Source organism: Cygnus atratus, chromosome 24 (genome assembly GCF_013377495.2).
Source record: "Cygnus atratus isolate AKBS03 ecotype Queensland, Australia chromosome 24, CAtr_DNAZoo_HiC_assembly, whole genome shotgun sequence".
Lineage (NCBI taxonomy): Eukaryota > Metazoa > Chordata > Aves > Anseriformes > Anatidae > Cygnus > Cygnus atratus.
In genome coordinates, this window is record NC_066385.1 from 2,670,919 (window position 1) to 2,698,557 (window position 27,639).

Below are 27,639 nucleotides of genomic sequence, written 5' to 3' on the forward strand. Positions count from 1 at the left end.
TCACCGCCAGCGCTGCTCGCACCAGGGACCTTCCAGCAGAACAGACAGCCAGGCTGCTGACTGCCCGTTGGTGCTCAAACACAAAATCCCCGACCCAGTCTCGGCTTGAACAGCCTGCGGAGTGGAAGCTATTCCTGTGAGAGGTTGGTAATTAACACGGGAGCGTGAGCAAACCTGCAGATGATCTGCAAGCACACCATGTGGACATGGAGTTGGAAACGGTGCCCGCTACCCAAAGCTTCAGCACGGCTCCTCGTCATCACACAGGGATTTGTCAAAGGGGGGGGCTAACCTCTCATTTATTGAGGGTTTCACGTTCTGCAGGAAAAGTGGCTAGGGCTGCAGAGGAAACTTTCCCAGCAGGACCTGAGTGAATCTCAGCCACTGTGCATGTTTGGAGAGCTGAGGAGCCCTGCACGGCCGCTGGACTCTCGCACTGCCTCTGACTTAAAGCTCAGCTTGGCAAGCTCGATCTCGCATGGGGAGGGCATGGAGCAGGTAGGCAGGAATGCAGAAGGATGACAGCCTGCCAGTCACCATATGCAGCACCGGCCCGAGGAAATTAAATCCCCGGGCCATATGCTGTGCGGCACGGGAGGGAGCGGGGTGTCTGCAGCAGCGTCTGCAGCTGCCCGAGCGCACCCGTGGTTGGGGGTTCATAACCCAGCAATATCTCGCTGCTCCCCCGTCCCCTTGGTGCTGAGCGGGGAAGGATAGGACCGGGGAAGCGAGGGGAAGCGAGGGGAAGCGAGGGGAAGCGAGGGGAAGGATGACACGAATTCAGCCAGGCCCACTGGCAGAGCAGCCGGGGAGGCAGAGCCAATGGCTGCTCCTCGCCGTGAGTCCGTCCACCTCCACCCCCCTTCCCCGAGTCCTTAAGTTGCAGCTTTGAACTCCCTCGGCGTTCAAAGCAAACATGATGCTCAGCGTGAACAGAAGGACGAGCCTGCTGGCAGGTACACAGCGCGGACGCTGAGCCCGGCAGGGCCGGCTGCTGGGAGAGGTACGTGCCTTCCGAGGCAGGGTTCCGAACGCAATCGCATTTGGGATGCAAACTCGGAGCAGACTTGAATTTTCCAGCAGGGGGAATATGGAAATCTGGCTCCTTCAAAATGATTCATCCCCCTTCCCACCACCGCCACCCCCCCGCGTCCTCTCCCCACCCCTCGCAGCGCAAAGCGCCCTGCTGCCGTCCCTCCAGCCCGCTGCCTTCGTGCCGGGTGTCCCGGCGTGCCCGCCTGTGCCGAGCGCGGGTGGCACCCGCGGGGCTGGTGGGTGCTGGAGCCGGGGTGCTGGGAGCTTGTGCCAGACGCTGAGCGGGGATCCCAGCTGGTAAGAACCGTCCCTGGGGAGCTGGGTGCTGCCCTGCTCAGTGTGGGGGTGTTTGGGGTGCGGTGAGGGGCTCACCCAAATGGGTGCTGCCCCCCCCCCCGAAAAGTGTCAGACAGCCGGCACTCCCAGGGGTGGAGGGAGGGGAGGGAAGGCAGGCAGTGAAGCGGGGATGTCTGCTGAGTTCGGCTGCCCCGGTCCTCGGACTTTGCTCTCAAAGCATCCTGAGGTGATGCTGCATCCATCTCAGCTGGTGCCCCAGCCCTAGGTGGGTTTGGGGAGTGGGGAGGAAGAGAGACCTGGCTGCAGGATGCCTCTGTGATGCGCTGGCGTTGGTCGTGCTGGGTTCTGGCCCTTTTTGGCTGGGAGGGTGCAGGATCTGCTGGCACTGGTGGCCAGACACTAGGCTGGATGGCCGCGAGTGATGCCCAGATGCAGCCCTCTGTGGTGGCAGAGGGTGGTGGAGGTGACACCGGTGTGGCCACATCCCTCCAACGTCCCTCGTTTGGTGGCAGAAGAAAGTGACTTCTTCCCCAGCACCACGTGGTTCGCGGCCCCCAGAATTTCCACATAATTCGGTCTCACGAGTATAAACACAGGGCTGTTCTCTCAAGCAGAATTAAAAGGAGGGGGAGCCATGGGGATGCCCCAACCAGGGCTCGCAGTATCTGCCTGGCTCCTGGGTAGCACGGGACAACTTTTGTGGTCTGGAGAAGCGAGCAGCCAGCGTGTGCATTCACCAAACTCACAGCCTGGGTCTGCCCATCCTGGGCCAGGGGCTGCAGCTCGTGGCCCCGTTTCCCATCCCCTGCCTCCTGGTGCCGGAGCAGGGCTGGTTCCTGTGGCTGCGCCGATATAAATATTGTCTAACAACCCACTTCGGGAGCTGGTGCCGTCAGGTGGCGCTTGGGAATAGGCAGCATCGCTGCGGGAAGCCGGGAGCAGGCACTTGTTGCTGCGAGCTCAGGGTGGGCAGGGGAAGGTGGCACCGAGGGTCACCGGGCACCAAAACCCAAACCTCAGCTGCTGCCAGGTGGCACGGGAAGGGAGAAAAGTCAGGGGGATGAAAAGTGCAGAGTGATTTGTGTTGTGGAGATGGGAAGAGAAGCGTGAAAAGTTTTTTCTCTCAGCTCCGAGGAGTGTGATTTTAATTATAGACCGCTTCTTCAGATTTAGCCTTGTCTGGCATGTGATTCCAGCCCCGTAACCTTGGCAGGCTTTGCCTGCGCGAGCTGTTCCATGCGCGCGGTGTGACGTGGGGCTGAAGAAGAGGCTGCCCCAGGTGGAAGTTTCTGGGCAGGCTGGAGAGCCGTGGTGTGCTCGGGGCATTTTTTTTGGCCGGCAGATGCCCAAGGTGCAGAGCAGCACGTATGTACCCTGTGGGCTCCATAAATCTGCTGCTCCTGGCATGGGGCTGCCCCAGCCCTATAGCACCCGGGACAAACCCCACAGCTGGGCCAGCCCGATCTGTCCAGAAGGGCACAGGGCTGCCTGGATTTGTTCCCCACATCCCGTGTGCCACCTCCCCGCACCATAGCGAGGGGAATCAGCTCCTGGTGCTTGGGGACAGCACCAGGCAGAGGCAGCCGGGTGGCAGCACACCGGGTGGCCGCGCTGCGCGCTGGCTGGCCCCGTGCCACCCCTCTCCACCTCCAGGGTCAGGCAGGGTTTGTCAGCCCCCCCGGGGCAGACGCAGCCCCAGCACAGCCCGGGCCCCCCTAACCTCAAGGATAACCTCCCGGTGACTTCAAAGGCAAGGCATGGCTGAGAGGACAAAGAGCAGCGGCGTGGCTGATAAGGCTTAGGGACATATTTAGGTGAGTAAGGTGGTTTGGGGAAGCCCAAACACAAAGGCATTTTTACAGCTTTGCTTACGTGTACAGAGAACAGACAAACTGAGGAAAAAAAAAAAAGAGCTGCTCAGACTAAAGTCGGAGCGTTCACATCAGGGTTTGCAGCCAGTTTCACCAAACTAGCTCCGACAAAACTTCCACTTGGAGGCAAAAAACACAAGCGCAATCCCAGCCCCGCTCAGAAGCTAGATGGGGGACTGGGGATGGGGCACAAGAGGCTCGCACAGCAGCTGAGCAAAGCTGAGCAAAGCATTTTGGTGTCCTTGTAGTGGTGTGAGCCTCGGGCCAGGCTGCTTTGGTCGGGCAGGGCCAGCTCCCACAGCTCACCCACCTCTCCTGCAGCTCATCCCGTGGCTGTGAGCATCGCCCGGGCTGCCCATGGGATGCGATGCTACAAGCAGCAGCCCCGGCTCCGGCGCAAGGGCTCACGTCCCCTGTTAATCAACATTTAATTAAAGGACATGCTGACATTTGGAAATCAGAAACAACTCTCCTGTGTGGGTTGCCTCTCTCTGCCGCTCGCCTCTTCTCTGAATCACTCCCTGACATTTTGCCAGATTAGGATGTGACTCTCTCTCCCTCCTTCCTTATAAAAATAAATTGAAAAGGAGATGCAAAGCCACCGCTGCTCTCGAGGGAGAGGATGTAGGGGCTGGGGTTTCACTGGGGAAAACTCCCGCTGTTACCGGCACTACGACAGCCTCGTGCACAGACCCTGCGCGGGGCTGGCGGTGCTGGGGCAGGCGCTGCGAGGATGCTGAGCAGGGGGCTCTCACCGGATCGGTGCATGGCAGCCGGGTGGCCCTCCTGGCTGCTCTCCAAAGCCATGCACCCCCAGAGAGCCATGTGGGCATCTCAGGACCCCCCCCCAGCAGCCCTGGGGGTGCACCTGCAGGGACAAAAGCAGGCGGCGTGGATGTCCTGTGGCGACACAGCATGGGAGGCGATGACAACCCCCTGCTCGCCCCCCACCTCCTGACCCCACAGAGCCAGCAGGGATCGTTCCTCTTGTGTCCTCTCCATCCTGCTGGCCCCTTCCTTCCCCCTCACATTTGCCCCCCACAGCCAAACCCTGGTTTTGCTCAGGCTTACCCTCACCTGGCCCCCCCACTCATGAGCATCCCACACGTGTCCCCCTTGCCAACCTTCCTTTGCCACCCCCCCGGCAGCAAGCCCCTGCCCCCCCAGTCCTCTCCCCTTGCATTGCATGAGCAAGAGCGCGGCGGCGCCCAAGTGTGCTCCGAGGTGCCCCCCGCTCCCACACCTTCTGCTGCTCTTGAAACGGGGCCAGCGTTTTTGTTTGTCTGCTAGCCCATGCCAGAGCTGGTAAAACGCAGACAGCAGCGAGGGATGGGGGAGGAGAAGGGGTGGGGGGGAACCCTCACCGTTCGCTTCCCCTTGGCTGCTCATTTCAACCTTCTTTCAAGCAGAAATTACTCACATTAATCAAGAGTGAGAATGTGTTTGCAGCCCTGCAGATTTGGCAGCGCGGAATCAAATTCCATCAGTAGCAGCAGGAGGACGGGAGCCTGTATCTCTGCTGTGCACAGCCTAATAGAGCCATTGCCAGAGGAAATTGGATCTGAGAACTCCCCTAAATTAATCTACCCTTTAAAAAAAAATGCCAGGAGATCTACATGACAAATGAGCGTTTGCAACGGAAACTGATGCAAACACCCCGCATGTCGCATCGGTGTGGATCTCCCCCTCTGCCAACACCTGCATGGGAGGAGGTACATAACAACCCCAACCAGCAGGGCCAGGGGGCACGTGGCGGATGGGGGACCCCAATGGGCAACTGGGGCCACGAGAGCTGCTGGGATGGGCAGAGGTGCGACGTGATCGCCGCCACTCAGCCGCTGCAGGAGCCCCTTTTTGCAGGCTCAGAGCCGGCTGCACCTGCACTGAGCATGTTGGAGGAGCTTGGTGGGATGCAGCCGGACCCAGAAGCAGTAAGGGGCCATGGGGCAGAGCTGGGGGCTGCCGTGCTGGCCCCCACCTCCCTCACACCACGGCGTGGGGCAGAGCAGGCAGGTGGAGGCTTCTGGGGCTCTGGCTGGCGTGCGTCATGGGGCCGGGGCGCAGGTGCCACAGCCCAATCTGCTTTAATGGAGCTGCTGCTGCTCCAAGGTGATTGCTACTTTATTGGCTTATTTTTAGCCGCACGGCCGAGCTGGGAGGAAGATGGATGGGTCTTGTCTTGGGAGAGACTTTTTGCTTGCTGTAGGAGCCCGGGCACAGGGCTTTGAAAGCTGCCTTGAAAACAGCCGGGGTGAATCTCCCCGTGCAAAGTGGGGAGCTCATGGGGTCCTGCTCCTGCCCAGGGAAGGGTCCCGAGGGTGGGCTGGGGACTGAGCCCATGGGCTGGGAAAACACCAGGGTGCTGGGCTGGGAGGAGAGCAGTCTCCAGCAAGGGGCTGCCAACACAGCTGCTTGCAAATCCCCCCGGTAAACCACAAAATGCCATGCGATGGTCGGGACCTCGTCTGCCCTGAGGGTCTCTGAGCCTGGGGTCTGCCTGCTCTCAGTAGCGCCTGCTGGTTGAATCCTCGCCTTTATTTCTTAGGTTTCTTAGCTCCCTGCCCCTTACTTGGGGACTGAGCAGGGCCAGGTGACAAGGAGACAAGGAGCACACCTTGGGAGCCTTGGGACTGCAGGGACTTGCACCAGGGAAAAGCAACCTGGAACATCTCTCGAGGAGCATCCCTGCGGAGGGAAATGCCTCGCCCCAGGTGCCTTGGGCACTGCGTGTGAGCTAGGTTTGCAGTCCGAGTGGGCCGGTGTGGCTGTGACTCTGTAGACAAGTCTTTCAGTAGGGATTTCAGATCTCAGACAAGTCTTTCAGTCGGGATTTTCGCTCCCTGGATAGATGTGCTTTGGGGGGTTTTGTTGCAGGAGCATTGTCAGGTGCTTATGGCAAATAGCAAGGTGTTGGGATATTACAGAAAGGGGAAAATAAAACACCTCGGTAGACAGCTCAGAAAGAGTGTGAACTCATTTTAAAAATGAACAAGCCTGCTTAGACAGTGCGTGGCAATACCTGGGCATCTCTGCCTCCCCTGAGGCCGTGGGGACCGATGCCATGAGGGGAGCAGCGCCCGTCTGTGCCAGCGTGAGTGCGGCACGCAGCCTGGTGTGCGGCGGGGCCACGGGGGATATTGATTCGTTTTCCACTGTAACCTGACAGAGCCTATTCTGGGGATGTAATGAAGACAGATGATCCCATCCCCTCGCCACAGTGCTTTGGGGAAGGGGGAAATTATCCGCCGCATCCTGGAGGGATGCTCCACATTCCTCCGTGCCTCTCCCCCAGATCTCATCTAATTTCCACCCTCTCTCCCTGATTTTTCCTTTCTGCCGTCCTTACGGCTCTCTGCCTTGCCTGCTCAGCACCCACCACCTCAGCTGGCACCAGGAGAGGGATGTGGGGCTCAGCGGAGCTGGGTTGAGAAACCATGGGTGCAGCCCCCTTGGATGGGACGAGCTGGGAGAAGACCCGCTGCAGCTCCTGGTTTCCTGCACTGGGAAGCACCCCGGCTTCCCCAGCACCCCGCTGCCAGCCCAGCTCGCTGCCAGCTCACATCCCACCTCCGATACCTCCGATACCGGAGACGTCCCCAGAGCCACCCTGCTTGGGAGCCCCAGGCATGAGCCCAGCGCCTCCGCCCCGGACCTGTTAAATGTCATCTAAGCGCAGCTCTGCGAGGCTGATGAGCCCCTTTCACAGCCTGATCTCGGCATTTTGGAAACCGCAGGCAGAGCTTTTCCCTCCGCTGACCAGCGGCTGTGAATCCATCTTTATGGTAACACCAGGCTCAAGCATTCGCATGCCAGAAGGCAGTTATGTACAGCCATAAAAATGATTTAAAATTGGCCAGGGTTTAAAAAAAAAAGGAAAGGAAGAAAGAAAGCTCATATATTATCAGGTCTTTATTTCTCTTCTAGCTTTTACCCTTTAGAATTCATGTTTTCAGGCTTTTCTCCACAAACAACACAGTTGGAAATGCTAAAACGCTTTTATATAAGAGCTGAGAAGCCTCCAGAATCACAGGGCTGCGGGAAGAAAAAAATACCGCCTGCTGTAATGCACGAGATATGATCTCCAGAGCTGCCAGCACCCTTTGCAAAGTAACCAGCTCCTACTAAATCTTCAGAAAGCCGATGAGTCTTGCTGCTATCTGCCATCAGACCCAAATCCCATCAGTGCACTGATCTGGGGTTGGGCAGGGTTCAGCCCTGACTCGCTCCAGGGCTGTTCCCCAGGGCTGCCACGCATCCAGCCGTCCCCATGGGAAGCACCCAGCCCTACAGGGAAGGTGTCCGGGGCTGCGGGGCCCCGTGGAGAATTGCAGCCTCTCTTTTAAAAGTTTGAGCCTTTTTAGGGGGTTGTGCTCCCATCGGTTCCCTGGGTGCCGGCCAGCCAAGTTCCTCGAGGTGAGAAACTGAATCCTGTAAAACTGAGGGGGGCCCGTCTTGTGGCAAACACGTGGTGCTGTGCCTCTTGGATGTTCCCAGCAGGGCAATCACTCTTTTTCTTGGCTAAGGGAGCTCTTTTCCTAAATGGTGCTGTCTCCACCGCAAGCGAGAGCGGAGAGCTGGTGCCTGGTGATTTTGAAGAAAAAGCCTCTAAAAATAGGGCACCCCCGGGACCTGCCTGCCTGTTACTGGATGTAGGCACACCACAACCCCAGCGATGAATTTTTTAATGCCTGCAGCCCCTCCACCAGCCCTTCGCCTGCCCGCTTTTGGGCTGACTTCGCAGGAGCAGCTGCGGCGGGCTGATGCGGGGCGAGGAGCGCGTCCTCGCCTTTCGCAGCCATCTTTTCCTCCTGCTCTCAGCTCGCAGGCTCCAGTCTAACATCTGGCAAAGTTGTGCACCACGCGCAACGCAAGCATCGCTGCTCATGGCAGGCCAGGCTGACAGATCCTGTGAGATCAGCCCCATGAGCATCAGCTCTCGGTGATAGCTCGCTCGCAGAGGGGAAAAAAATGGAAGCAAATCTTACATGACACATTTATTTTTGTCATCTATTTATTAGCTCAGAGCAAAAGTCCCGCTGCGCTGCATTGTGGGGATTATGCAAATGAAGGACATCAAGACAATTAAAAAAAAAAAAGCCCAAGTGAGCACAATGTCAGAGCCGAGCAGATGCTGCGAGGGGCGCAGCCCTCCCTGGCCGCTCCCGACCTGCCGCAGCCCAGGCGCTCCTGCTCCTCCTCTGGCTTGTGCACACAACCCAGGGGATCAGCTCGTTAGGGCCCTCTGCTAACGAGATGCCCACCATGTCCCTAGCACGCTGCCCTTGGTGGGGCTTCGCCTGCTCCCTGCCGAGGGGAGGGATGCGCTGGGTGGACCCTGCTGCAGCCGCACTGCATCGCTGCGCTCACCTGGAGCCGTGCAGCCAAACCTGGGGGTTAGGCTAATCCGGGGCTGAATTCGGATTTATGGGGTGTCCAACGGGGCCACCCACAAGGCAGAGAGCAGGGAGGTGTCCCTGTCCCCGCATGGGTCCCCATGGGAGAGCAGCCCAGCGCCCTGAATGAGGGGACTGGTGGGGTGATGCCGTGCTCATGTTGGGTCGGACGCTGGCTCAGGAGCAGGATCAGCTCGCTCTGCAGGTCTGAAGCCTGCCTGAATCCCCCCTGAGCCACCCGTTGTTACACTGACAGCTCAGGATTTATGAGAGCTCAAGTGAATGGATAGCAATGAGCAAGGAAAAAAAAAAAAAAACAGGTCCCAAATCCGACTTCTCCTTGCTGCTGCACACCCCAGAGGACCCGGGCTGTGTGTTCGGGGATTTAATTCTGTCTGAACCCCTCTGTTTTGAGACGGAGATGGAGGAAGAGCTTAAGGCAGCTGAAGTGCATGTCGATAGCTGTGTTCAAGCACAGCTCCTGCCCCGGCAGACCCTGGAAGTGGAAAAAGGCTGTTTCCCCGAAGCGTGTGGAGGAGATCACGCCGGCTGGCACTCGGAGACACCGAAGGATCCGGGGAGCAGCGGGGGAAACACGCTTCCATCCTCACTCCGCTAATTATACTCATTAGGGAAGGAAGGAATGCTGCCTCTGATTTCGAGCTATACCAGCTATTTTTAATTTCCCTGCCTGCTGAAAGCACAAATCGGAGCGCTCGGGTGTTTTTCTCTGGAAGCCGGTATTTCTCCTCCCAGGTCAGAGGCTCTTTGTGTCTGCCTGGCTGGGAGACGGGGGCCGGAGACAAAGCAGGAGGGGAGGAAGGCGGAGAGGGTGCGGGGGGCGAGCGGAGCCCCTGCCCGGCTGGGGACATGGGAGGGCGCGGGGACGCCCCCATCCCCGTCCCCATCCCCGTCCCCATGCCACCGGCGGGTCGTGCAGGGCTTGGGGATGCGGACGTGTGCGCGGCTCCGCAGCCCAATGGGGAGAGCGGGGCGCGGGAGCTGGAGGTAATTTATGCTCTGAGCTCACCCCGGGGTTGCGGGCAGCCGTCCCCAGCCGGCGTGGGAGGGAGGCCTCTGCCCATCGCCCCTCCCGCCCGCGCCACACACATCCACGCAATTCCCCTACAATTAGGAAGACACCTATTCAGCACCGCTCCTATTGCCGGGCTTTTGTTCCTTCTCTTCTTCTCTGCTGGCCAAAAGCGCTTCCCCTCCGCACGGCTGCGTTCGGCGCTCGGCGGTTTGTTAACTTGCTTTTCATGACGCCTCCAAAGAAAGCCGGTCCCGCCAAAGTCCTGAAATAGAGGGGAAAAAAAAAAAAGGAAAAAAAAAAAAGAAAGTAAGGCAGCATTTTTCTCTTTCTCTCTTTGTTCGGAGCCTTGCGTAGTGGAGTTGTGTGTGTGAGTGGGAGAGACGGTGAATCAGAGCGAGCCCACGCTGCACGCCCGGTGCGTGGAGGGCAGCGAGCACCCAGCCACCTGCAGTCAGCAGCGGGTGTGCGTGCACTACCTGCACAGCGCTCCTCAGCCGTGCGGGCAATGCCCGGGCACGAGCACCCCAAAGAAATTCATGCTCTGCGTCTGATTACGGTGTATATTGAAAATGTGTTCCTGGCCGTGTGCGTGGCTGTAGCTCTGTGCAGTGACTCGCAGCGTTTCGGAGCTAATCCGTGGCATTTGCTTGCAGCAGTTATGTTCTTGTGACTGTAGATGTGATTAGCTGAAAAAAATGTTAATTCTCTTTGTTTGAGGCAGGAATAATCACCAATTAGTCATAACTCATCAGTGTGTGACTGTTTGTGAAGCTGTGTGTGTATGTATGTGCTTTCACGTTGCTTACATTGCCACGATTTGCATGCAGCACATCGAGGTGCTTATCAGCTGGATTACACACCAACTCTTCAGCTGGTGCCTGTCAGCCTGAGGTGTGCACTTGTATGAGTGTTCCTGCACATGAACACACGTCGCTGTACATACGTGATAAGTTTTTTTGTCTCTCACTCAAGTGCCATGCCGGTGGGGGGGGGTAGCACTGTGCCTGTGTGCACACAAGGACTTTTGCGCTGTTTGCACCGTGTGTAAAATCTGTGCATCGGCCCCTGCTTGCAGGCAAGGAGAATGATGAAGGGTGCCTGGGGCAGGAGCGTGTTTTCCTTTCTCCCGAGCGTGAACTGGAGAGCGAGGAGCAGATTTGTTAGAGCTTGTGCCTTGCCGAATAGCATCGAGTCCCATAAGAAAAAAGAGCCAGGTGTCAGTGCGCTAGGAAGAGATCAGTGCTCTGATGAAACAGCACCGGAGAAATCCTTCCTCCGGCTGGGAACCTGCAGTTCAAACGGCAGTGCTGGCATTCAGCAGGGCGGAGAGCGCTGGGTTTTCTGCGATGAGGTAATCCCGAGGAAAGATAAGGGAAGTGGTGCATGTATTAACCTGAAGGGAGCAGTGATGTCAGCAAGGGGAAAGGGGATTAATTACAGCGAGATAGGAATTGCCTTGATTTCGGTGCCTTTTGATTCCGGCTATTCTTTCGTACGTGCCTGGCTACGGGAAGCAAAGGGACGGCGGCGGGGTCCTGAGGGCGGACACGGTCTGGAGAAACCGATCAGTGCCCAGTGGCTTGGGCAGAGACCGGGTGCTGGTGGTGCAGAGACTGTGCGTGTACGTGTGTGCCTGTGTGTGTGTGTGTGTGTGTGCATGTGTGTGTGTGCTCGCCTGCCTGGGCTGCGATAGCCCATTACGTAGGATAACAATTTTTCTCTGCTGGAAGCACCAGCGCTGGTGAGGATGGGCAGGGGAGGGCGGCAGAGCCCCCGACCCACCCCGAGCTGATGTGCTGGGGTGCCCCCGGGGACCTGGCGATGTCCCCTCCTGGTGTCTGCAGACAGCTGGGGTGCGTGGCAGCCCCTCGGCACAGAGCTTGGTGGGAGCAGGGCTGGGACGGCTCCGGGAGGGGAGAACAGGCTCGGTGTGAGCTCGGGGCACCTTCACATCGTGCTTGTGGGTCTGCCCGTGTGGTTCATCTCCACCCGGCTGTGGCTGTCCCTTGTCACCCAGGACCCCGGCGCCGTGTCCATGAGGGTGAGCAGGGGAGGAGAGGTTCCCAAGGTGGAGGAGAGGCGCTTTCTCCATCAGGATTTGTCCTCATGCTAATAGGTGTCACATTATGTCATGGGTCCCTGGTGAGTTGTCAGCAGAACATGACAAATCGCTGGTAACGGCAAACAACGGCAGACGAAACACAAATATCTCCCGTCTGCATCACCTTAGATCTGACACTGCTGAATTTTTCACACGGTGGGAAGACTGGGAAGGTCACCGCTGAGGAGCGAGGTGCGTGCTGGGGACGTGCCCAAGACCTCCATCAAGGGGAACACCTCTGAGCATCTTCCCCTGGTGCGAGGAGACCCCGGGGGCCCAAAGCGAGCCCAAGCCTCGTGGTGCCTGGCCATGGTCCACCAGGTCCCAGGAGGGCACAAAGAGCTGCGTGAGGCTCGGCCACCCTTCTGCCTCGCACGCACACCTGCATGCGCACGGCGGCGGCTGCCACATGGGCACACCATCGTCCCGTCCCATTTGGGTCCGAATCACCCCAGCTCCTGCTGATCGCCTCCAGCTGGTAATAGGGAGCGGCACCCTATGGGGAGGCTCCAGCTTCTCTCACTCGTGCCACTGTAAATCCCCCGTGGCAGCGAGGAGAAGGGGTCTGGGTGGGAGCAGGCTGTGGGGCGAGGTTCGGCTGGGTGCCGGTGGCCGCATCCTGCCCAGGGGATCGAGCTGGGGCTGAGCTCAGCCTGGCTTCACGGGCTGCAGCTGCCCTCCTGTCCCCTGCCTTAGAAAGAGCATTTCTCATCAGCCCTGTGTGCTCCTCCTACAAATCCAGACAAATTCTCCCCCGGCTGCTGCAGCGTCTCCTGCCTCGCAGCCCAGACTTAATTACAGCTGGGGCCGCGGGAGCTGAGGCAGCCGTGACCAGGAATGTGCTAAAAGGCCGGGGAGGATCTTGTTAGTGAGCGACTTACCTGGGTTCCCGAGTCGCGTTTGCCCTCTCTTAATGGGCTGCGTGGCAAATTGATGGTTGGTTTGCAGGAGCAGATCCGGGTCATTGTCTTGTCCCTTCCCTCCCTGCCTCTCTCATCCCTTCATTTTGGAAAAAAAGCCAGAGAAAACAGCCGCGCTGTGTGCGTTGGGCTGAGCAGGGGGGCTCGGGGGTCGGCAGGGCTCGTAGGGACCCAGGACACACCAAGCAGTGGCCTCGGGGTCCCAGGGCTGGATGTGACCCTCCCAGGGCTGCTTGGCTGCTCTGCTGAGGACCCGTTTGATGGTTTGCAGAGCACAGGAGCACCAAGGAGTCAAGCCAAAATGAAGGTATTCTGATTCTTTTTTAGCGCTCTGGGAAACAAAATCATCTAAAGGTTAGAGAGCATTTTGTTTCACCTAGAGGAAAACCTTTCATTATGTTTCCAATCACCTAAAATGTGTATTTTTGGTCAGAGCAAAGGAGAACTGGAAGTGTCATGCTGTTCCAAATGGAAAAGTGGCGCTGCAACTTCGCAGAGTTGGTTTTGTACCTGAAGCCAATTCGTACAACCTAAGTGGATTTGCAAAATAGTCCTCCTGGCTCAGAACTGCGTGTTCCTGCGAGAACATTTCTGCTCTCCAAAGCCACCTCAGGCACCCCCGGAGCAGCCCATCCAGGAGCCTGGTGCTGGGCTGTGCTGTGCTGGGGCAGCCAAAGCCCAGCTCTGCATGCCCCATGCCCCACGGCACCTCTCCAGCCCCATTTTTGCAGCATAATTCCCTGAGTTAGGGAAAAACAGACCCTGGACCCACTGGAAGAGGAAAACACATCCCATGGGCTGCCTGGGCAGCGGGGAGAGGCAGATACTCCTCTCCTTAAAAGAAAGCTGAACAGTTTTGTGTTGCCTTCTGTGTTTTGGAAGGAGTGTGCGATTGCACGTGCACCTGCAAAATTAGGACTATTTTGGCTCTTCCTGCGTCTGTGGTTTTTTTTTGTGACTGCCAGAGCATCCTGTGAAGGGAGCCTGGGCTTTGCTGCGCTCTTGCTAACGCCACACTGCAGCGCTCGCAACGCTGCATCACACACGGATGTGTTGAGCACATCTCGGTACGGGTGCTGCACACAGCGTGGTCACATCGACAGCCGCCTGCTTTGGGGGCGACGGGGAAGAAAACCCCGTGGCTGTTTGCTGAGCTCACCACTAAGGGTGCTGTGCGTGACCTGGGGGGCGCTCAGCTCACCTGCCCTTCCTCTTTACTGCCTGTAGGAACCAGGCAGCTGGGGGGTTAAGAGATTTAGCCTCCGTGTGTTTTGTTAAAGCAGCTATCAATGGGAACTCAGGTGACGAGGAAGCTGATTATAACCCATAAATAACCCCGATATCACCCCATCCGTGGGACGTACAGGTGACAGACAGCGTGCACCTTAGCTGTGCACAGCACCGACACAACAAGTGCGTTCCAGCCGCCTCTTTCCCAAGCCGATGTTTCCATAAAGCCAAAAAGTCCAACAGTAACGGCTTGGAGGACATGGAAATGCACGCTGAAGGCTTGGAAATGACATTGTTACAATGACAAATATTCTCCGAATGCCCAATTCATGATCCTGGGCGCCTTATAAATATGATTAGTAGATCTAATCTTGCTGTGCTGGAGCCAGTTGTCAAGACAGCTTGAAAATGGATCGTTGCCCAACTCTGACATCAACTGCTCCCCAAGTTATAATAGTTAATGTTTAAAAACTAACCAGGAGCTCGGTCCCGCACACCCTGTCCTGAGGCAGGAGCCAGCGTGGGGCTGGGGGGTGAAGGACTGGGCAGGGGGGAGCTTCAGATGATCCCCTAAAGGAAAGGCTGATGGCACCTTGTAGGGATGCCACTGCTGCGGACCACCGAGGAAAACAAAATCCTCTAGGTGAGCCTGGCGTGGCTGGTCTGTGTTGGATGCCCATCCATCTGTCCGTCCATCCCATCCTTTCCCGTTTTCAGCAATGTGGTTTTGTTTTTCTCCCCCTTGCAGTGGGGATGAGGCAGCTCCGGTGAGACTCTGCACGTCTCTGCTCTCCCCGCTCGTGGGATGTGGGGCAGGGAGCTGGGGACGGGGGGAATGAGCCCCAGGGGAAGGCGAAACAGCGCTGAAAGCCCTTGGCTCCGGGGAGGCGTTACTCTTGTGCTGTAATTCCGCGTGCTCTCACTTTGGGTACTGCCGTGTGGGCACCCCAGGGGCCTGACAGCTCCGGAGGTGACGCTGACACGCGGCTCTCTGTGTGCCGCCGGGAGCCGCCGGGCACCAGGGTTGCTGCAAAGCAGCTGGGAAGGCAGGGGAATAGGATTTCCAAAAGCACTCCGGTGCTTCTGGGCTGCTGGGATGATTTCCAGCCAGGCTGTCGCAGCATCCCGGTGCCCCTGGGACTGGTGGAACCAGGCTAAGCCCGGAGTGCCCCTGGCTCAGCAGGGAGCAAGGCAGGTAGCTCGCTGAAGGCAGCAAAATGCATTTTAAAGCATCACCCCAAGCAATGTGAGTCCCTGAGGTGTGTTTGATGCCTTTACCCGGGATTTTCTGGGGGATCCTAGGAGGGACACGGCTTCAGAGCAATGCAGTAGTGCTCACTCTTTGCAGGTGCCAGCAGCTGGGACTGTGTTTTCGGGGCAGCCTGGATGGGGTGAAGGCTGTGGGGGCCTGGTGAGAGCCCCCGAGCTGCTGACCCCCTGCCCAGCGCCCAACCTGCCCAAACGGCCCCCACCTCCGGCCAGCCAGCGCCTGGGACAAACAGCACGGGGGAGGCTCTGAGCGTCTCCAAGATACGGCGGATTTGGGCACCCTGTCAAATGTTCTCATTGTCTGACCCTTGTCCAGACGCCAGCAAAACCCTTTGGGAAATTCCCCCTCCACCCAGCACACCGGCTTTAATTACAGGAGAGGAATGCGAGGCTCAGAGCGCTGCTCCTGCCGCCTCCGTGCGCCCAGCCCGCGCGCTGGGAGGGCGGCGACGTTTGGGGGGCAGAGGGGGGCAGAAAGAGGGGCCGTAGGGAGGAAGAGCGGGGGCCATGGCTGGGTGCCCCTGGATGCTTCCCAGCGCGGGGAGAGGAGCGGGGGAGGCTCGTCCCCCCCGTCCCGCTCTGGCAGCAGTACCCGAGCAGCAGGACATGAGTAATATCCATCCCACTGGGGGAGTTAGATCAAAGGCACTGAAGTAGATACAAGAGGTTTCTGCTTCACAGACCAGAGAGGCTGCAGTTCAATAGCGCCTTTGTTACCGGCTCTCCGGAGCTGGGGATGGAGAAATACCTGACCCCCGCCCCCCCCGCTCCCGGCCCCTCGGTGCACAACCATTTCAAGTATGCAACCGCGCAGCGAGGCTCGGCGGGGACACGGGGACAGGGCGCTGGCGATGGCAGCAGGAGCAGGGGAGGGCTCGGGGCTGCAGGGACGAGCCCCCGAAGCTCGGAGGTGCTGGGGGTGCTGGGCACCCCCAGGCAGGGAGCATCGCTGCGGCGCCCGGGTCTTGCTGGGGGGGACCAGGGTGATGCGGGAAGGAGAGGACGGAGTGGGCGATGCCGTGGCGGCTCCATCCCAAAGCCCGTGGTGCTGGCGTGGTGCCCTTCCCGTGGAGAGGATGCCGTACTGCCAAAGGTGAGGTCAGCCACGCTCGGCCGGCGGCTGCGGGGCGTCCTCGGGGAGGTGCGGGCAGGTGCTTGCAGTGCCCAAGGGCTGCCTGGCTCTGCGGGGTCCCTGCGGAGCGGTGTGGGGCTGGTGGTCCTCCAAAGGGAGAGCAGCGTGGTGCTGGAGCTGCCCTCAGGTGGGCGCAGCCTCCTCGGGAAGGTTTTGGGTGCCTCAAAGAGGCAGCAAGTGTGGCTTGACCATTATGCCTTGACCCCGTGGTGCACGAGGCTCTGGGAAATGGAGGCCATCATATTAGCGCACCCCTGGGACTGGGTTGGTGCCAGAGCTGGGGAACAGAGATGGGTACGGGGCACCTGGCACCCAAGGGTGCACACCGGGGTCTTAACCTGCAGGCACACACGGCAGTGCCTGCGCCCAGGGCACGGTGCTGGTGCTGAGCCATGGCTGTGCCTGCGGGGCTTGGGGCCACTCTGCCCACGGGTACATCCAGGGCAAGGGGCCGGGACGCGAAGGTGGCTGCGTCACAAAGCGTGGCACACGGTGGCCTTTTCGTCTTGCCATTCACACGTGGGAGTTCAAGGAGATGAAGTGTTGGGAAACACCACTTCAGAGCCACTCCTGTGCTTCACGAGTTTGGCTTGCAGGTCAAAGTCCTGTTCGCTGCTATCCCAAACTGCAGGGTGCAGAATGCTTCCCCCTTCCAAACCTGGTGGCCACATAGTTTTAGAAACATTCAGTGTCCCCAGGATTCTTGCTAAGGCAACAAGAAAGGGAGTTTCCTGGGCTCAACAGCAGAGCTGACCTCACCAGCTCCTGGCAATTCACAGCTGCTGCTGAACAAGCCCAAGGCCCAGGAGGGGAAGAGAATGAAAGCAGGAGCCAGCACCTTCCCGGGCACAACCTGGCACTTTGGGGGCCACCAGAGGAGCTCCCCCAGGTGCAGGGAGATGCAGAGGCTTTGTGAAAGAATAAGGTCAGTGAGGTCTGCGTCCGGCTCTCGGCAGAGCTGCTCGGAGCAGCTGCTCGCCGTGAAATGTGGCACCTTGTCCTGAGAAGCCTCTCCGGTGTCTGCCTCGAGATACGTGGGGGAGCGATGGAGGCTCCCCCGAAAAGGCAGCAGGGAAGGCCCCCCCGGCAGGCGGCTCTGCAGCCAGAGCTCTCTTTAGCCCTTTGTCTCCCCTGACAAAGGCAGGTCTGTTCGGCTCCATCCGCACGGCGCATCCGCCCGTGACGCTGCCAGGTGAGCCGGGGCCAGCTCTTGTTCCCCATTCCACCACTGAGTGACGGTGGCAAGGGCCTCAGGGTCTGATTTCCCAAACAGCTACAGGACAGGGCGCAGCAGCACCCCGATCCCGGCTCCTTCCCCCTTGCTGGCAAAGGGGATTTACCTGCGGACGCCTGGTCCTCTGCAGAAGGGGTGCCTGGTCTGCAGGTGTGCGCCTGCGCTGCTCCCCTTGCAGCCAGAGCGCTGCCTGGCTTCCGACTCAAGCTTTATCAGGTTCATTGGGATCCTGAAAAGCAGCACAAAGTGATGTGATGGGCACTTAGAAAGGAGCTAAGGCGTAGCTTCAGCCAGGACACTGGCAAAGGGAAAATAAACCTTTTAATTTTCTGCTCCCTGGACATGCTGTCCCTGACTGAGGCTAGGGCACGCTGTCTTTTAAGCACCTCTGCTGCAAGAGGCTGCTGGCCCTGCAAGCACAGTTCCTTCAGCGTAAGGAGCAGAAAAGGCTCCTGCACCCACAGGTCCCTGCCCGGGGGACAGAGCTGGCAGGAGCGGCCGTGGCTGCCCTGCAGGGACCCGCGGGGATGACGCTGCAGTGGCCGGAGCGATGCCGTGGTGCTGAGAGGTGACCTGGCAGAGGCCGTGGGGGCTGGACGGGAGGTTTTAGGTTTTCTTGGACTTACAGGTCAGCGCAGGGGGAGTGGGTTTTGCTCCCAGCTGGGCATGGGAGGGTGACAGCTTAGACAGGGGGGTTGCTTCCCCCCCCCCCCCCCCCCCTCCTTTCCCTTTTTCCTTTTCTTTCCCCAAAGACTGCTGGCTTATCCTCGGTAAGCCCTCTGCTGTGGTCTATGGCTTTTTATTCCTATGTGATTGCTTTTCCTAACTCATGTAGGGCGAAAAGCCATGGGCTACGCAGGGGAGGGACTCCACCTTCCAGGCACCTCTGCAAACCACACGGACTCCTGATCCCTTTTTAATCACCCATATTTATTTGGTAACAAATAACAAGTGAAAGGGGGCATTGAAGCCTTGCGGGGCCTTAGAGGTTTAGCAAGACGGATGGGGCAGGGGGCGGCGAGCGGAGGGGCAGACAAAGGGGCCGGGGATGGCGGGGGGCACGGCCTTTCAGGCGCCGTCGTCCCCATTCAGGGGGCTGAAAGGGCGCTCCGCGGCGCTGCGGAGGGAGCAGCCTTTCTTTGCAGCGAGCTTTTCTCACGCGGTTCAAAGCGTCCCCACCTGCAGCCCCGCAGAACAAAAGTGGCAGGCGGGGACCCAGGGGCATTTCCAAAGGGGCGCCTGGGGAAGCGGCGCGGGCACAGCCGCCAGGTGATGGCAGAAGCCCGTTTTCTGCTTTTGTCTGCTGTCCCTCACCGGGGCATGGCGGGTGGCTGAGAAAAGCCGCCACACCTCCACCCCATCCTCCCAGCACGCCCTGCCCTGGTCTGGGGATGCTGCAGATCCAGGGGGTCACGGAGAGCCTGGTTTGTGCCATGCAGGATCTGTCCCTGCCGCCCCAAGGATATCAGAGGGGAGAGGGCAACAGGGAGCATGTGAAAAAGGTAGAACTTGGTAAATTTGCACTTTTTAAATCCTCACAGGCAGCATCTCCGAGCACAGCACGTGGCGGAGCCGTGCAGGATGGGTGTGGGTCCGGGATGCTGGACAGGGTACAAGAGTAGGGCGATGCCACCGACCCCACCACCTCCAACAGCACCCGAACGACAGCAGGGGGTCACAAAGCACCTCACCACACAGGAAGCCGGGGATTTTTGTTCTTTTTTTTTTTTTTTTTTTTTTTTTTCTCTCACTTCCTGAGCTTTGAGTCATTAGGTGTCAGGCTTTCAAGTTTAGTTCACCAGCCTGGAATGCATCTTTAAAAATAATAGTCATTGAAAAAAATGAAAGCTGAGATTCAGCTGTAATCCCATGACTCAAGGAGGTGTGGAAGGAAGAAAATCATGAAATCCCATGAGTTTCAACAATGAAAGCATGAGAGCTGGCAAGGCTGTGGCACATAAATCATCAAAACTAAACACCATCAGTCAAAATGAAAGGAATTAAGGCAATCTCACCAGGCTGTTTTAATTATTTTTTAATGAGGATTTGCTCATTCAGAAAATTCACCAATCACAATGGCCGCCCTGAGCCATTCATGCCAAGCAGGGCCGGATCCTGCGTCGGACACGCATGGCTTGGCCCTGGTGCGAGTCCAGGCTGGGAAGCCCGGAGTGAGGGTGTCGTTCCGATAATTAATTGGCAAGAAGGGGAGAACAGTGCAAACGAACCAAAACCCCACGAAAGGTCCCATTTCACCATCAACCCAAAATGTTGTTCTGGGAAAGTGACGAGAAAATCCTCTCCGGGCAGTGCCGGCGCCTTCGCAGGTGCCGTGGTCCCTGTGCTGGAGGCTTCGTTTCATGGCTATGGAGCCTGCACTCTGCAATCGGGGCTGCTGCTGTTAGGTTTAGACCCCATTCCTAAGCTTCGGCTGCTTCCAGCTGTCGAGGAGCCAGGGAAGAACCTGAGCCTGCCTTGGAGCAGCCGTGGCTCCCATTAATATTTTGGTGGCTGTTGCGCAAAGCCGCTCAGAACGGGATTATTGGCAGCCTGTCTGCGGCGCGCCAGCTGGAAACGCTGCCCCCGAGACCTGCTCTCACTACCCTTTATGCTATTGATTTTTCTTTTAGCAAGGCAGGCATTAAGAAGGAAAGAAACGGAGGGAGCACGAGCAGCTCTGTACCGCGCTGGTGTTTGGTGGGGGCTGGATCTGAGGGCAGCCTGGGTGGGAGGCAGCCGCGGGCACGCTTCTCACGGCACCTGGTGGTCAGCAGCCGGGGCCGGTGACTTTCTGCCAGGTCTCCTTCTTTCTTGCCCTTGTCTGGGCAGACCCAGCTCTCTCTGGCAGCGCACAAAGGCTTAAGCAGCACGATTTGGCTCCTGCTTTTCCATCTGTTTGATCCTCAGAGGGACATCTGACCAGGCTTACAAGAGGCGAGGAGGGGGGGGTGGAACGTGCACGGGACAAGTGTTTCTGTGCAAACTCTGCTGTGCAAAAGGCCTTGGCAGGGACCTCTGGACAGGGTCCATCGTGGAGAGGAGACGCTGCCAGCATCAGGTGAGCTCTGGGCTCGGCTGTGCCCAGCTCCTGGGGCAGCTCCTGGCACCTCGCCATCCCTGCAGCCTCGACTGCCCACGTCCCAGGCCACGACACGGGGACCAGGGCTGCTGGCAGCTGCTCGCCCTAGCTGGGTTCTCAGTGTTCCCATTTGGGTCTGTGAAAATCCCTGCTCAGAGCCTCCCTTTGCCTGGGAAAAGCCTGGAAAAACAAACCCAGAGAGTACAAGGCAGCAAAGCAAAACCCCTCTGCTCTTGTGCTTATAAAACATTCACAGCGTGGAATAGGACAGGACACCGGGTTGGTGTTTTCAGTGTCTTAGAGAACTTCGGCACACACCTGTTTTCACAAAGGCAGGGACCAAAATCCCATCCCTGGTCCAGAGGAGAGAGCTGGAAGAGCGGCTGCAGGGGTGCTCCTGGGCAGCTCCAGCTCCTGTGCCCAGCCTGAGCCCTCCTGTGCCAGGCTCCTGCCCTTCCCGAGCTCCTGGGAGCAGGTGTGCAGAGCAGGACAAGTCACTAATTACAGATAATAACTGCCATTTAGGAGACAGGCATCCACCATCCCCGGCTTCCTCTGGGCGTGGAGCTGCCGTACCCCCGAGCTGGCGGCAGGCGAGGCTGGGGCTTGTTCTGCGCTGCCCTGCAGGGAGGAAAAATCACAGTCGCGTGCCTCGACACAGAGCTCTGCACTGCAGGCTCGGCCCTGGCCATCCCTCCTCGCCCCCAGCATGGCACCAGCCATAATTTTGGCTCTGGGCATGTGAAAGCCATCCGGCTCGTGCCCAGCTCACAGCGTAACGCTGTGCTGGGAAAGCCGCAGCAGCAGCACCAGCTCCTTGCTGGGTCACCCAGCCCTGTGGATACCGGTCCCGAGAGATAACCAGGGGAAAGAGTGCCAATTATGAATGTTCTAATTACAGACAGGTGATAACGAACTGAAAAGCTGTTGCTATTTTATTTACTTATTTTTAAATCAGAGCTGCAGCTCCCAGCCCTGATGGGGCACCGCGGGATGCCAGCACCTCGCCAGCAGCCCCCAGCACACCTGGGGCTGGGTACTGGGGATCCCAAGGGAGCAGGGGGGATGCTCAGCGGGGACCGGGGCGGGTTTGAAGCCCAGCCATGGTGCAGGCTGCCAGGAATGGGACCAAGACACTCCTGAACGCGCCGCAGCCCACGTCTCCGGCAGGCAGAGCCGTGGCACGTCCATGCAGGCTGCTGTCTGAGCGGGCACGCACAGGTCTGCGCAACGTGCAAGGACTTCACCGGGGCTTGAGGTATTGTCACCAGGCATTCACCCGCTCCTTGCGTCACCATCCAACCCCATGCTCCAAAACAGGAGTCCCAGAAAGTGGCTTTTTGGGGGGCAGAAACACAGATGGAGAAGCAAGCACTGGTGTACCTCCATGGGGGTGTTGGGATGTGCTGGTACCCCAGCACTCGTCTCCTTGCAGCACTGGAAATTGCACGGTAAATAGCTGAAAGCAAAGTGCAGCTGGGAGGAAGGAGGTGTGCCCGTCCTCCTGCAGGACTCAGGTTTTCAGAGCTCATTTCCTCGAGTGCTGATCCCACACAAAATTCAGGTCACTTGGCTGCTCCCGCACGGCTGTTGAGAAAACCTGCCCCCAGTTAGCTGGCTGAGAGCTTGGGGAGCTTTGCCTGGACAATTCACGAACGAGACAAAAAGAGATAAATCTGTGACTTGCTGGGAATTATTTATTCAGCTCTGCTCTTGGTGGGGAATTATGGATGTGCCGGTGGTGCCACCAAGCACCTTCCTCCTCCCGGCTGCTTGGAAATGGGTTATTTAGTAACTGGTGAGGCCACCGGTGCTGAGTCAGCCCACAGCTAATGAACACCCTGGCTGCCCATTTGAAATTTATTGCACCTATTAATTACAACCATTAGCTGCAGCCAGTGAAATTTTTATAATGAGGACCCTTGCGACTTTGCCTTCCTAGCAGCAAATTAACTGTGTGGGGGGAAGAATCAATGGGATCAGCATACTTTACAGAAGCGATGTTTTAATTAGCGATTCTCTGCAAACATGCCAAGCAACAGCCTCTCCGTTCATTATCTCTCCTTAAAGGGATGGTGCTTCTTTTCAGGTTAGCTTTAGCCCGGTCTCGTCTCCTCTGTTGTTGGCTTTCTAATACACTGCTGCTCATTATAGAAGCTGCTTTGAAGTTGGCTTTGTCTTAGGTTTGGCTGTAAGCAGCGCTACGTTCGAGGTTTGCAGGGAAAAAAAAAAAAAAAAGCAGCCCTAGGAAATAATGGCTTGGAAAGCTCGGCTGAAATACAGACGAATTGGGCAAATCCTGCAGCTGCGAGGGTCGGGAAGGGTTTGAGTCCCTTCGTGTGATGGGCGCTGCGTGGGACCCGTCGGGAGGGCTCCCATGCTCAGGCAAGGGACGCAGGGAGCAGCTGCCCTGCCCGGCGCTGCGATGCCTCAAAGGGATGGATGCTCCTGGGGCACGGCTCTGCCACCCGGGGCACTCCTCTGAGTGTCTGCACGGCGGCTTTTAGAAGTCCAGGCTTGAGATTCCCCCCAGCCATCCGTCATTTCTGCAAGTCTTGGCTGTAGAGGTGGACAGACTAGCTGTCATGAAAGGCAAAGGAAATAAAATTTCTGGGAACTTTTCTACGTTTCGTTACAAATGATTTAATTGCATTCAGTTCCTGCGAAAAATAAAAGGGGCCGATTTCCATTGCAAATGATCCCATTTCTCAGGAAAAACTGACATGCTGGCGGCAAAAGGCAGCTTTGAAATTCAGAGCTTAAAATGCAAAACTTAATATTGTTTTTTCTAACCAAGTAGCTAAAAGTTAATTCGATTGCATTTCTCAGGGAAAAAAAAAAAAGAAAAAAAAGAAAAAAAAGGCAAAGCTGGGGCAGAGTAAAGCAAGAAAATCAGCCAAAATGTGGGCTCCTGATCCTGTGCGTGCCTTCCCCATGCCCGTGGCCACCCAGCAGCCACCAACCTGAGCCTGTCCCCACCGCGATGTGCTGAGCCCAGGGCAGCGTGTCCAGCTCTCGACGGGAGGAATTGGGGCCGGGGCGAGAGGGAGCGAAGATTTCCCACCTCGGCTGCGCTGCTGAGAGTTGCCTGGATGCGAGGCAAAACCCAGGGAAACGGGTAATTGCCGGGCTAAGGAATTGGCTCTGTCCAACTGGTTCGGAAAGACATTTTTTAGGGTCCAGGGAAAGTGACATTATTAAAGTGAGCATGCTGATTCCAGACAGCTCCCAATTCATCACTGTGACAGTGACAAACACGGCCTGGGGTTATGCAGTTGACTAAAGAGAATTCTCTAGCTTTACATTTTTAATGTTCCTCGCATTTTCCCTGCTGCAGCGGAGTTTTATCCAAAGGATCTTCTCCCTTGAATAGAAAGGGCAGCATGGGTCTGTGAAGCATGCCCAGCCCTTGCAAATCAAGCAGGGCTTCTGTCATCACTGCCCAAGCCAGTTCATTTATTTTTTAATTATTCCTTGCTCCTTCAGGATCCTTTTTCTACCTTTTCAAGAAGAACAGGAGCGCCAGCCTCAGCTGGGCTGCCTCTATTCTCCGGGGCTCATTCATCATTGTCCGCTGCCTGAATGGGAGGCAGAGGGTCAGCCTGAAAAGCCTCGCCGTTACAAGCTCCTCTAAATATATCAATAGCTCCCTACTGGACACGGGGGTCCTGCCAGCCTGACCGCCCAGGATTTTGGGGGGGTTTTGTGTCTGCGACGCGGGGACGGATGGGCACGGGGAGATGTGGGGGGCACGGGGCTGCAGGGATGGGCATGGGGGGACCGGGTATGGCTCAGCCCAGACTTCCTAGGGGGTCTGCCACAGGCGTTTTCACCCGATTAATAAAGTGCTGGACTGGGTGGGATGCTGTGGTGGGGAGCACTGCGTGAGCCTGGGGTGTGCAGTGCCAGATCCAGACATTGTGCCCACCCAGGGACTGGTCTCTGAGGCTTCCCCCTCCCTGCAGGCAGAGGTTTTTTGCTCCATTCCCAGTGGAGCTCTGCAGAGCTGGGAGGGCGCAGCAGCGCCGTGCAGCCCCTCTGCCCCAGCCGCTCCCTCCCAAATCCCATTCTCAGGCTCCTAACAAAAAGCAACAGCACAAAGAGAGGCGCGGGGACCTGCCGCTACGCTGGGAAGCCATTCAGAACGGGAGACTCATTAAAGAGCCTGTTGTCTTTATTTGTGAGCTCCAGAGGTAGCCTTGTTTAATTTGGAAGCTGCTGGGCAGGTACCCAGATGGCTGGCAAAGGCTGGGGAGGGGGGCAGTGAATTAAACCTCTCGCTGCTGCTCTTGGCTTTGTGCTGCAGCTGGGCCTCTTGGAAGGGGGGAAGGCAGGGAGGCAGCGGACAACACCCCTGCATGTAGGGAAGGGCGCATGGGCCCCACCTGGTTTGGCTTTTTTCCCCACAATTGATTTTCTCCCGGCTCTCTGCGCTGGGAGTTTGAATCGCTCTAACCTGCAGCAGGGAGGCAGGGTGGGGGTGGTGGGATGGGGGGTCTGCACAGTGCCCCCCCGCTGTCCAGGGGTTCTCTCTGCTAGCTGCTGTCGGTGCCGGTGGCTCTCTGGATGCACCAATACCCCATACACTGAGATTTCCACCTGGTCCTTTGATAGCCTGAGCACTACCATTGTGCCCATATCATAGACAGGTAAACTGAGGCCCTGAGCTATTCCCTCTTTATACAGCTGGGGAATAAACACTGAATTATGGCTCTGCAGCGAGCCTACGTGCTGGCTATGCAGTGGGTGCTGGGGTCTCTCTGCTGTCCGTGGGGCTGGAGGGCGATGGGGTGAGGATGTGCAGTGCTGGCGTGCGGTGCTGCACGTGCTGGGCAGAGCTTGCTGGGAGCACCAGCACTGCCTTTGCTGGGGCAAAATTAGGGCTGGCAACCTGCAAACCATGCTAAAATTTAAAGTGGGGAGAAAACGAAGGTTTCGCTTCAGATGGTATTTCTGCAAGTATCTGTTGTTTATTTTAAAAAAGCAGCCTTTCGTTTGCATAATTACATTTTGCAGCTGTTGGGCCATAATGCGGGCTGTGCTTTGGGGCATTATTTTATCCTTTGAAAACGGACACAAAGCCAGCGGACGCTGCTCTCAGCTGAGCCTCATTGTGCTGGAACCACTGGTGCTGAGCCTTGCTGGGTGTCCCCGGGCACCTCGCCCCGAAGGGCCCACAAATCCCCATCGGGCACCGCAAGCTGTCCCCACGTCTGTCCCCACTGTCCCCTAGAGCGGAGAGGGGCTGGGGTTGGCTTTCAGGGCCCGCTTCCAGTTGGGTGATTTGGGGGATCTGTCCCATTCATGCATCCCCTGGGCACCTGCAGGAGCTGCCCTGATCTCTCCACATCTCCCTGTCCCCATCCAGGTCTCCTCGGGGGCCCCCACGCCTCTCCTGCTCCGGGTGATGCCCCAGTTCACCTTCGCGTGCTTCTGCGGGCTCCATGGCTTCTGCAAGATGAAGAGGAAGAAGGAGGAATCCAGCGCGGAGCAGGAGACGGCGGTGTGAGGAGCAGACGGGCCTCGGGACGCCGGAGCTGCCGGGGGGGGACATTTGGTGCCCCTTCTCCTCTCGCCTCACCAGGGACCAGCTCCCTTCACGCTGCGGAGGTGGGACGGGGCAGGGGGCTGGCGGGGGGCTGGGGGCTGCCCCACCGAGCCAGGGCTGTGCCCGGGAAGCTGCTCGGCACGGGCAGGCGAGCCCAGGCCTGAGCGGTGGCTTTGCTCCTCAGGGTGGGCAGAGGGAGACAAATAACCTGCTCCAACACCCTTTGCCGGCAGCCCAGCTCATTTTCTCTCCCCAGAGACCTGCTTGGCCAGGAGAGAGCCGAAACAGAGGAATGGCCACACCGAGAGGCACAAGGAGGCGTTGCGGACATTATCTGGGTGCTGCAGACATCCTGCACGGACTCCCCAAGCCCTCGGCAACCCAACGGCCACTGTCGGATGCTGCCTGGATCCCAGCAGGGCAGAGGATTCCCCCCTGAGCCCGCTGCCAAGGCACACAGACAGACCCCCAAGGGGTTTTCAGTAGCCAGGGCCAGGCCTTGTCCCTCCCGGAGCCGTAGTGCTGGGAGGCTGGCCTGGGGTGGTAAGTGGTCTCGCTGCTGCAGAACAGGCCGAACTAAAAACAAGCCGTACTTTCAATTATTATTTTTTTTTAAGCATCTCTCGAGAAAATGCCTGGGACTGCAAGAAGCCATTCTCCACTCTTTGGCTGTGCCTGGCCCCACAGCTGCAGCACACCGAAGCATTTCGGGGACACCAAATGCACCAACCAGCTTGGACACAGCTCCCGTGGGACCAGGGCGGAGGGGACACGGCAGTGGTGACACCTGCCTGCAGGCACCTGAGCAATGTGGCTCAGCGGGGGATTGATCTTGGTTGGCAAATGGGCCAGCAGCCCCGAGCTCGGGGCACTGGATTCTTGCTCCAGGGACACTTCTAGCACAAACCTGTCCTCCAGAGCAGAAACCCTTAAACTCTTCCAGATGGTGTTTTTCTTCTCTGTATGGAGACCCCCCCAGCCAGGGGCTAAAAGTGATGCCTGCGGCTGCCAGGCAGGGGATGCTCGCCCCGAGGGCTGGTCCTGCTCCTGCCACCTTCACCCTGTGCTTTGTTGCTGTCCCCAAGGTCCCCAAGGTCCCCAGGGTCCCCCTTTCCCCTCTCCCCTGTCCATGCGTCCTTCCTACCTAGAGTTGAAGCCATACAGGATCTCCCTGCATGCTGTGCCTTCCAGGAGGCGTCTCACAGACGTCCCTGCTCAGACCTCCCCAGCCAGCCCCCAAGGAGTGTCGGAGCCCCCACGGATTTGGGGATGTTGCTGGGGTCTTGGTGCTGCGATGCTGGGGCAGGCTGCAGCCTGCCCCCCTGGCCCTAAATGCACCCAAAATTCGAGATCTCATTTCAGCAACTGGCAGCTGCCGTGACCCCGGTGCTCTCATTTCCAAGACGTGCCGAAAAGCAGGAGGGACAGCCCGTAGGAAAGGGTAAATCCAGGGAGGGCAAGCCCCTGGCGTGGGGGCGCATGGATTTGAGCAGC

The 27,639-nt window shown here is 58.1% G+C and overlaps 1 protein-coding gene across 3 annotated transcripts; it reads left to right on the forward strand.

The window, feature by feature from the left end:
* Nucleotides 1-899: 899 nt before the first annotated feature.
* Nucleotides 900-27,008, forward strand: BLACAT1 (BLACAT1 overlapping LEMD1 locus). Of its 3 annotated transcripts, none has more exons than XM_050715307.1 (3): nt 900-1,003; nt 25,966-26,207; nt 26,402-27,008. In XM_050715307.1, the coding sequence occupies exon 2, from the start codon at nt 26,005-26,007 to the stop codon at nt 26,104-26,106; it is 102 nt and encodes a 33-aa protein (XP_050571264.1). In that variant the 5' UTR covers nt 900-1,003; nt 25,966-26,004; the 3' UTR covers nt 26,107-26,207; nt 26,402-27,008. The 3 variants fall into 3 exon arrangements, with proteins under 3 accessions (XP_050571264.1, XP_050571265.1, XP_050571266.1); XM_050715308.1 differs by lacking the exon at nt 900-1,003 and adding an exon at nt 1,258-1,332; XM_050715309.1 differs by lacking the exon at nt 900-1,003 and adding an exon at nt 16,171-16,245.
* Nucleotides 27,009-27,639: the final 631 nt, after the last annotated feature.

Excerpts from the sequence above, each read along its gene's own strand:
- BLACAT1 (XM_050715307.1), top strand. The coding sequence starts at position 26,005 with ATGCCCCAGTTCACCTTCGCGTGCTTCTGCGGGCTCCATGGCTTCTGC.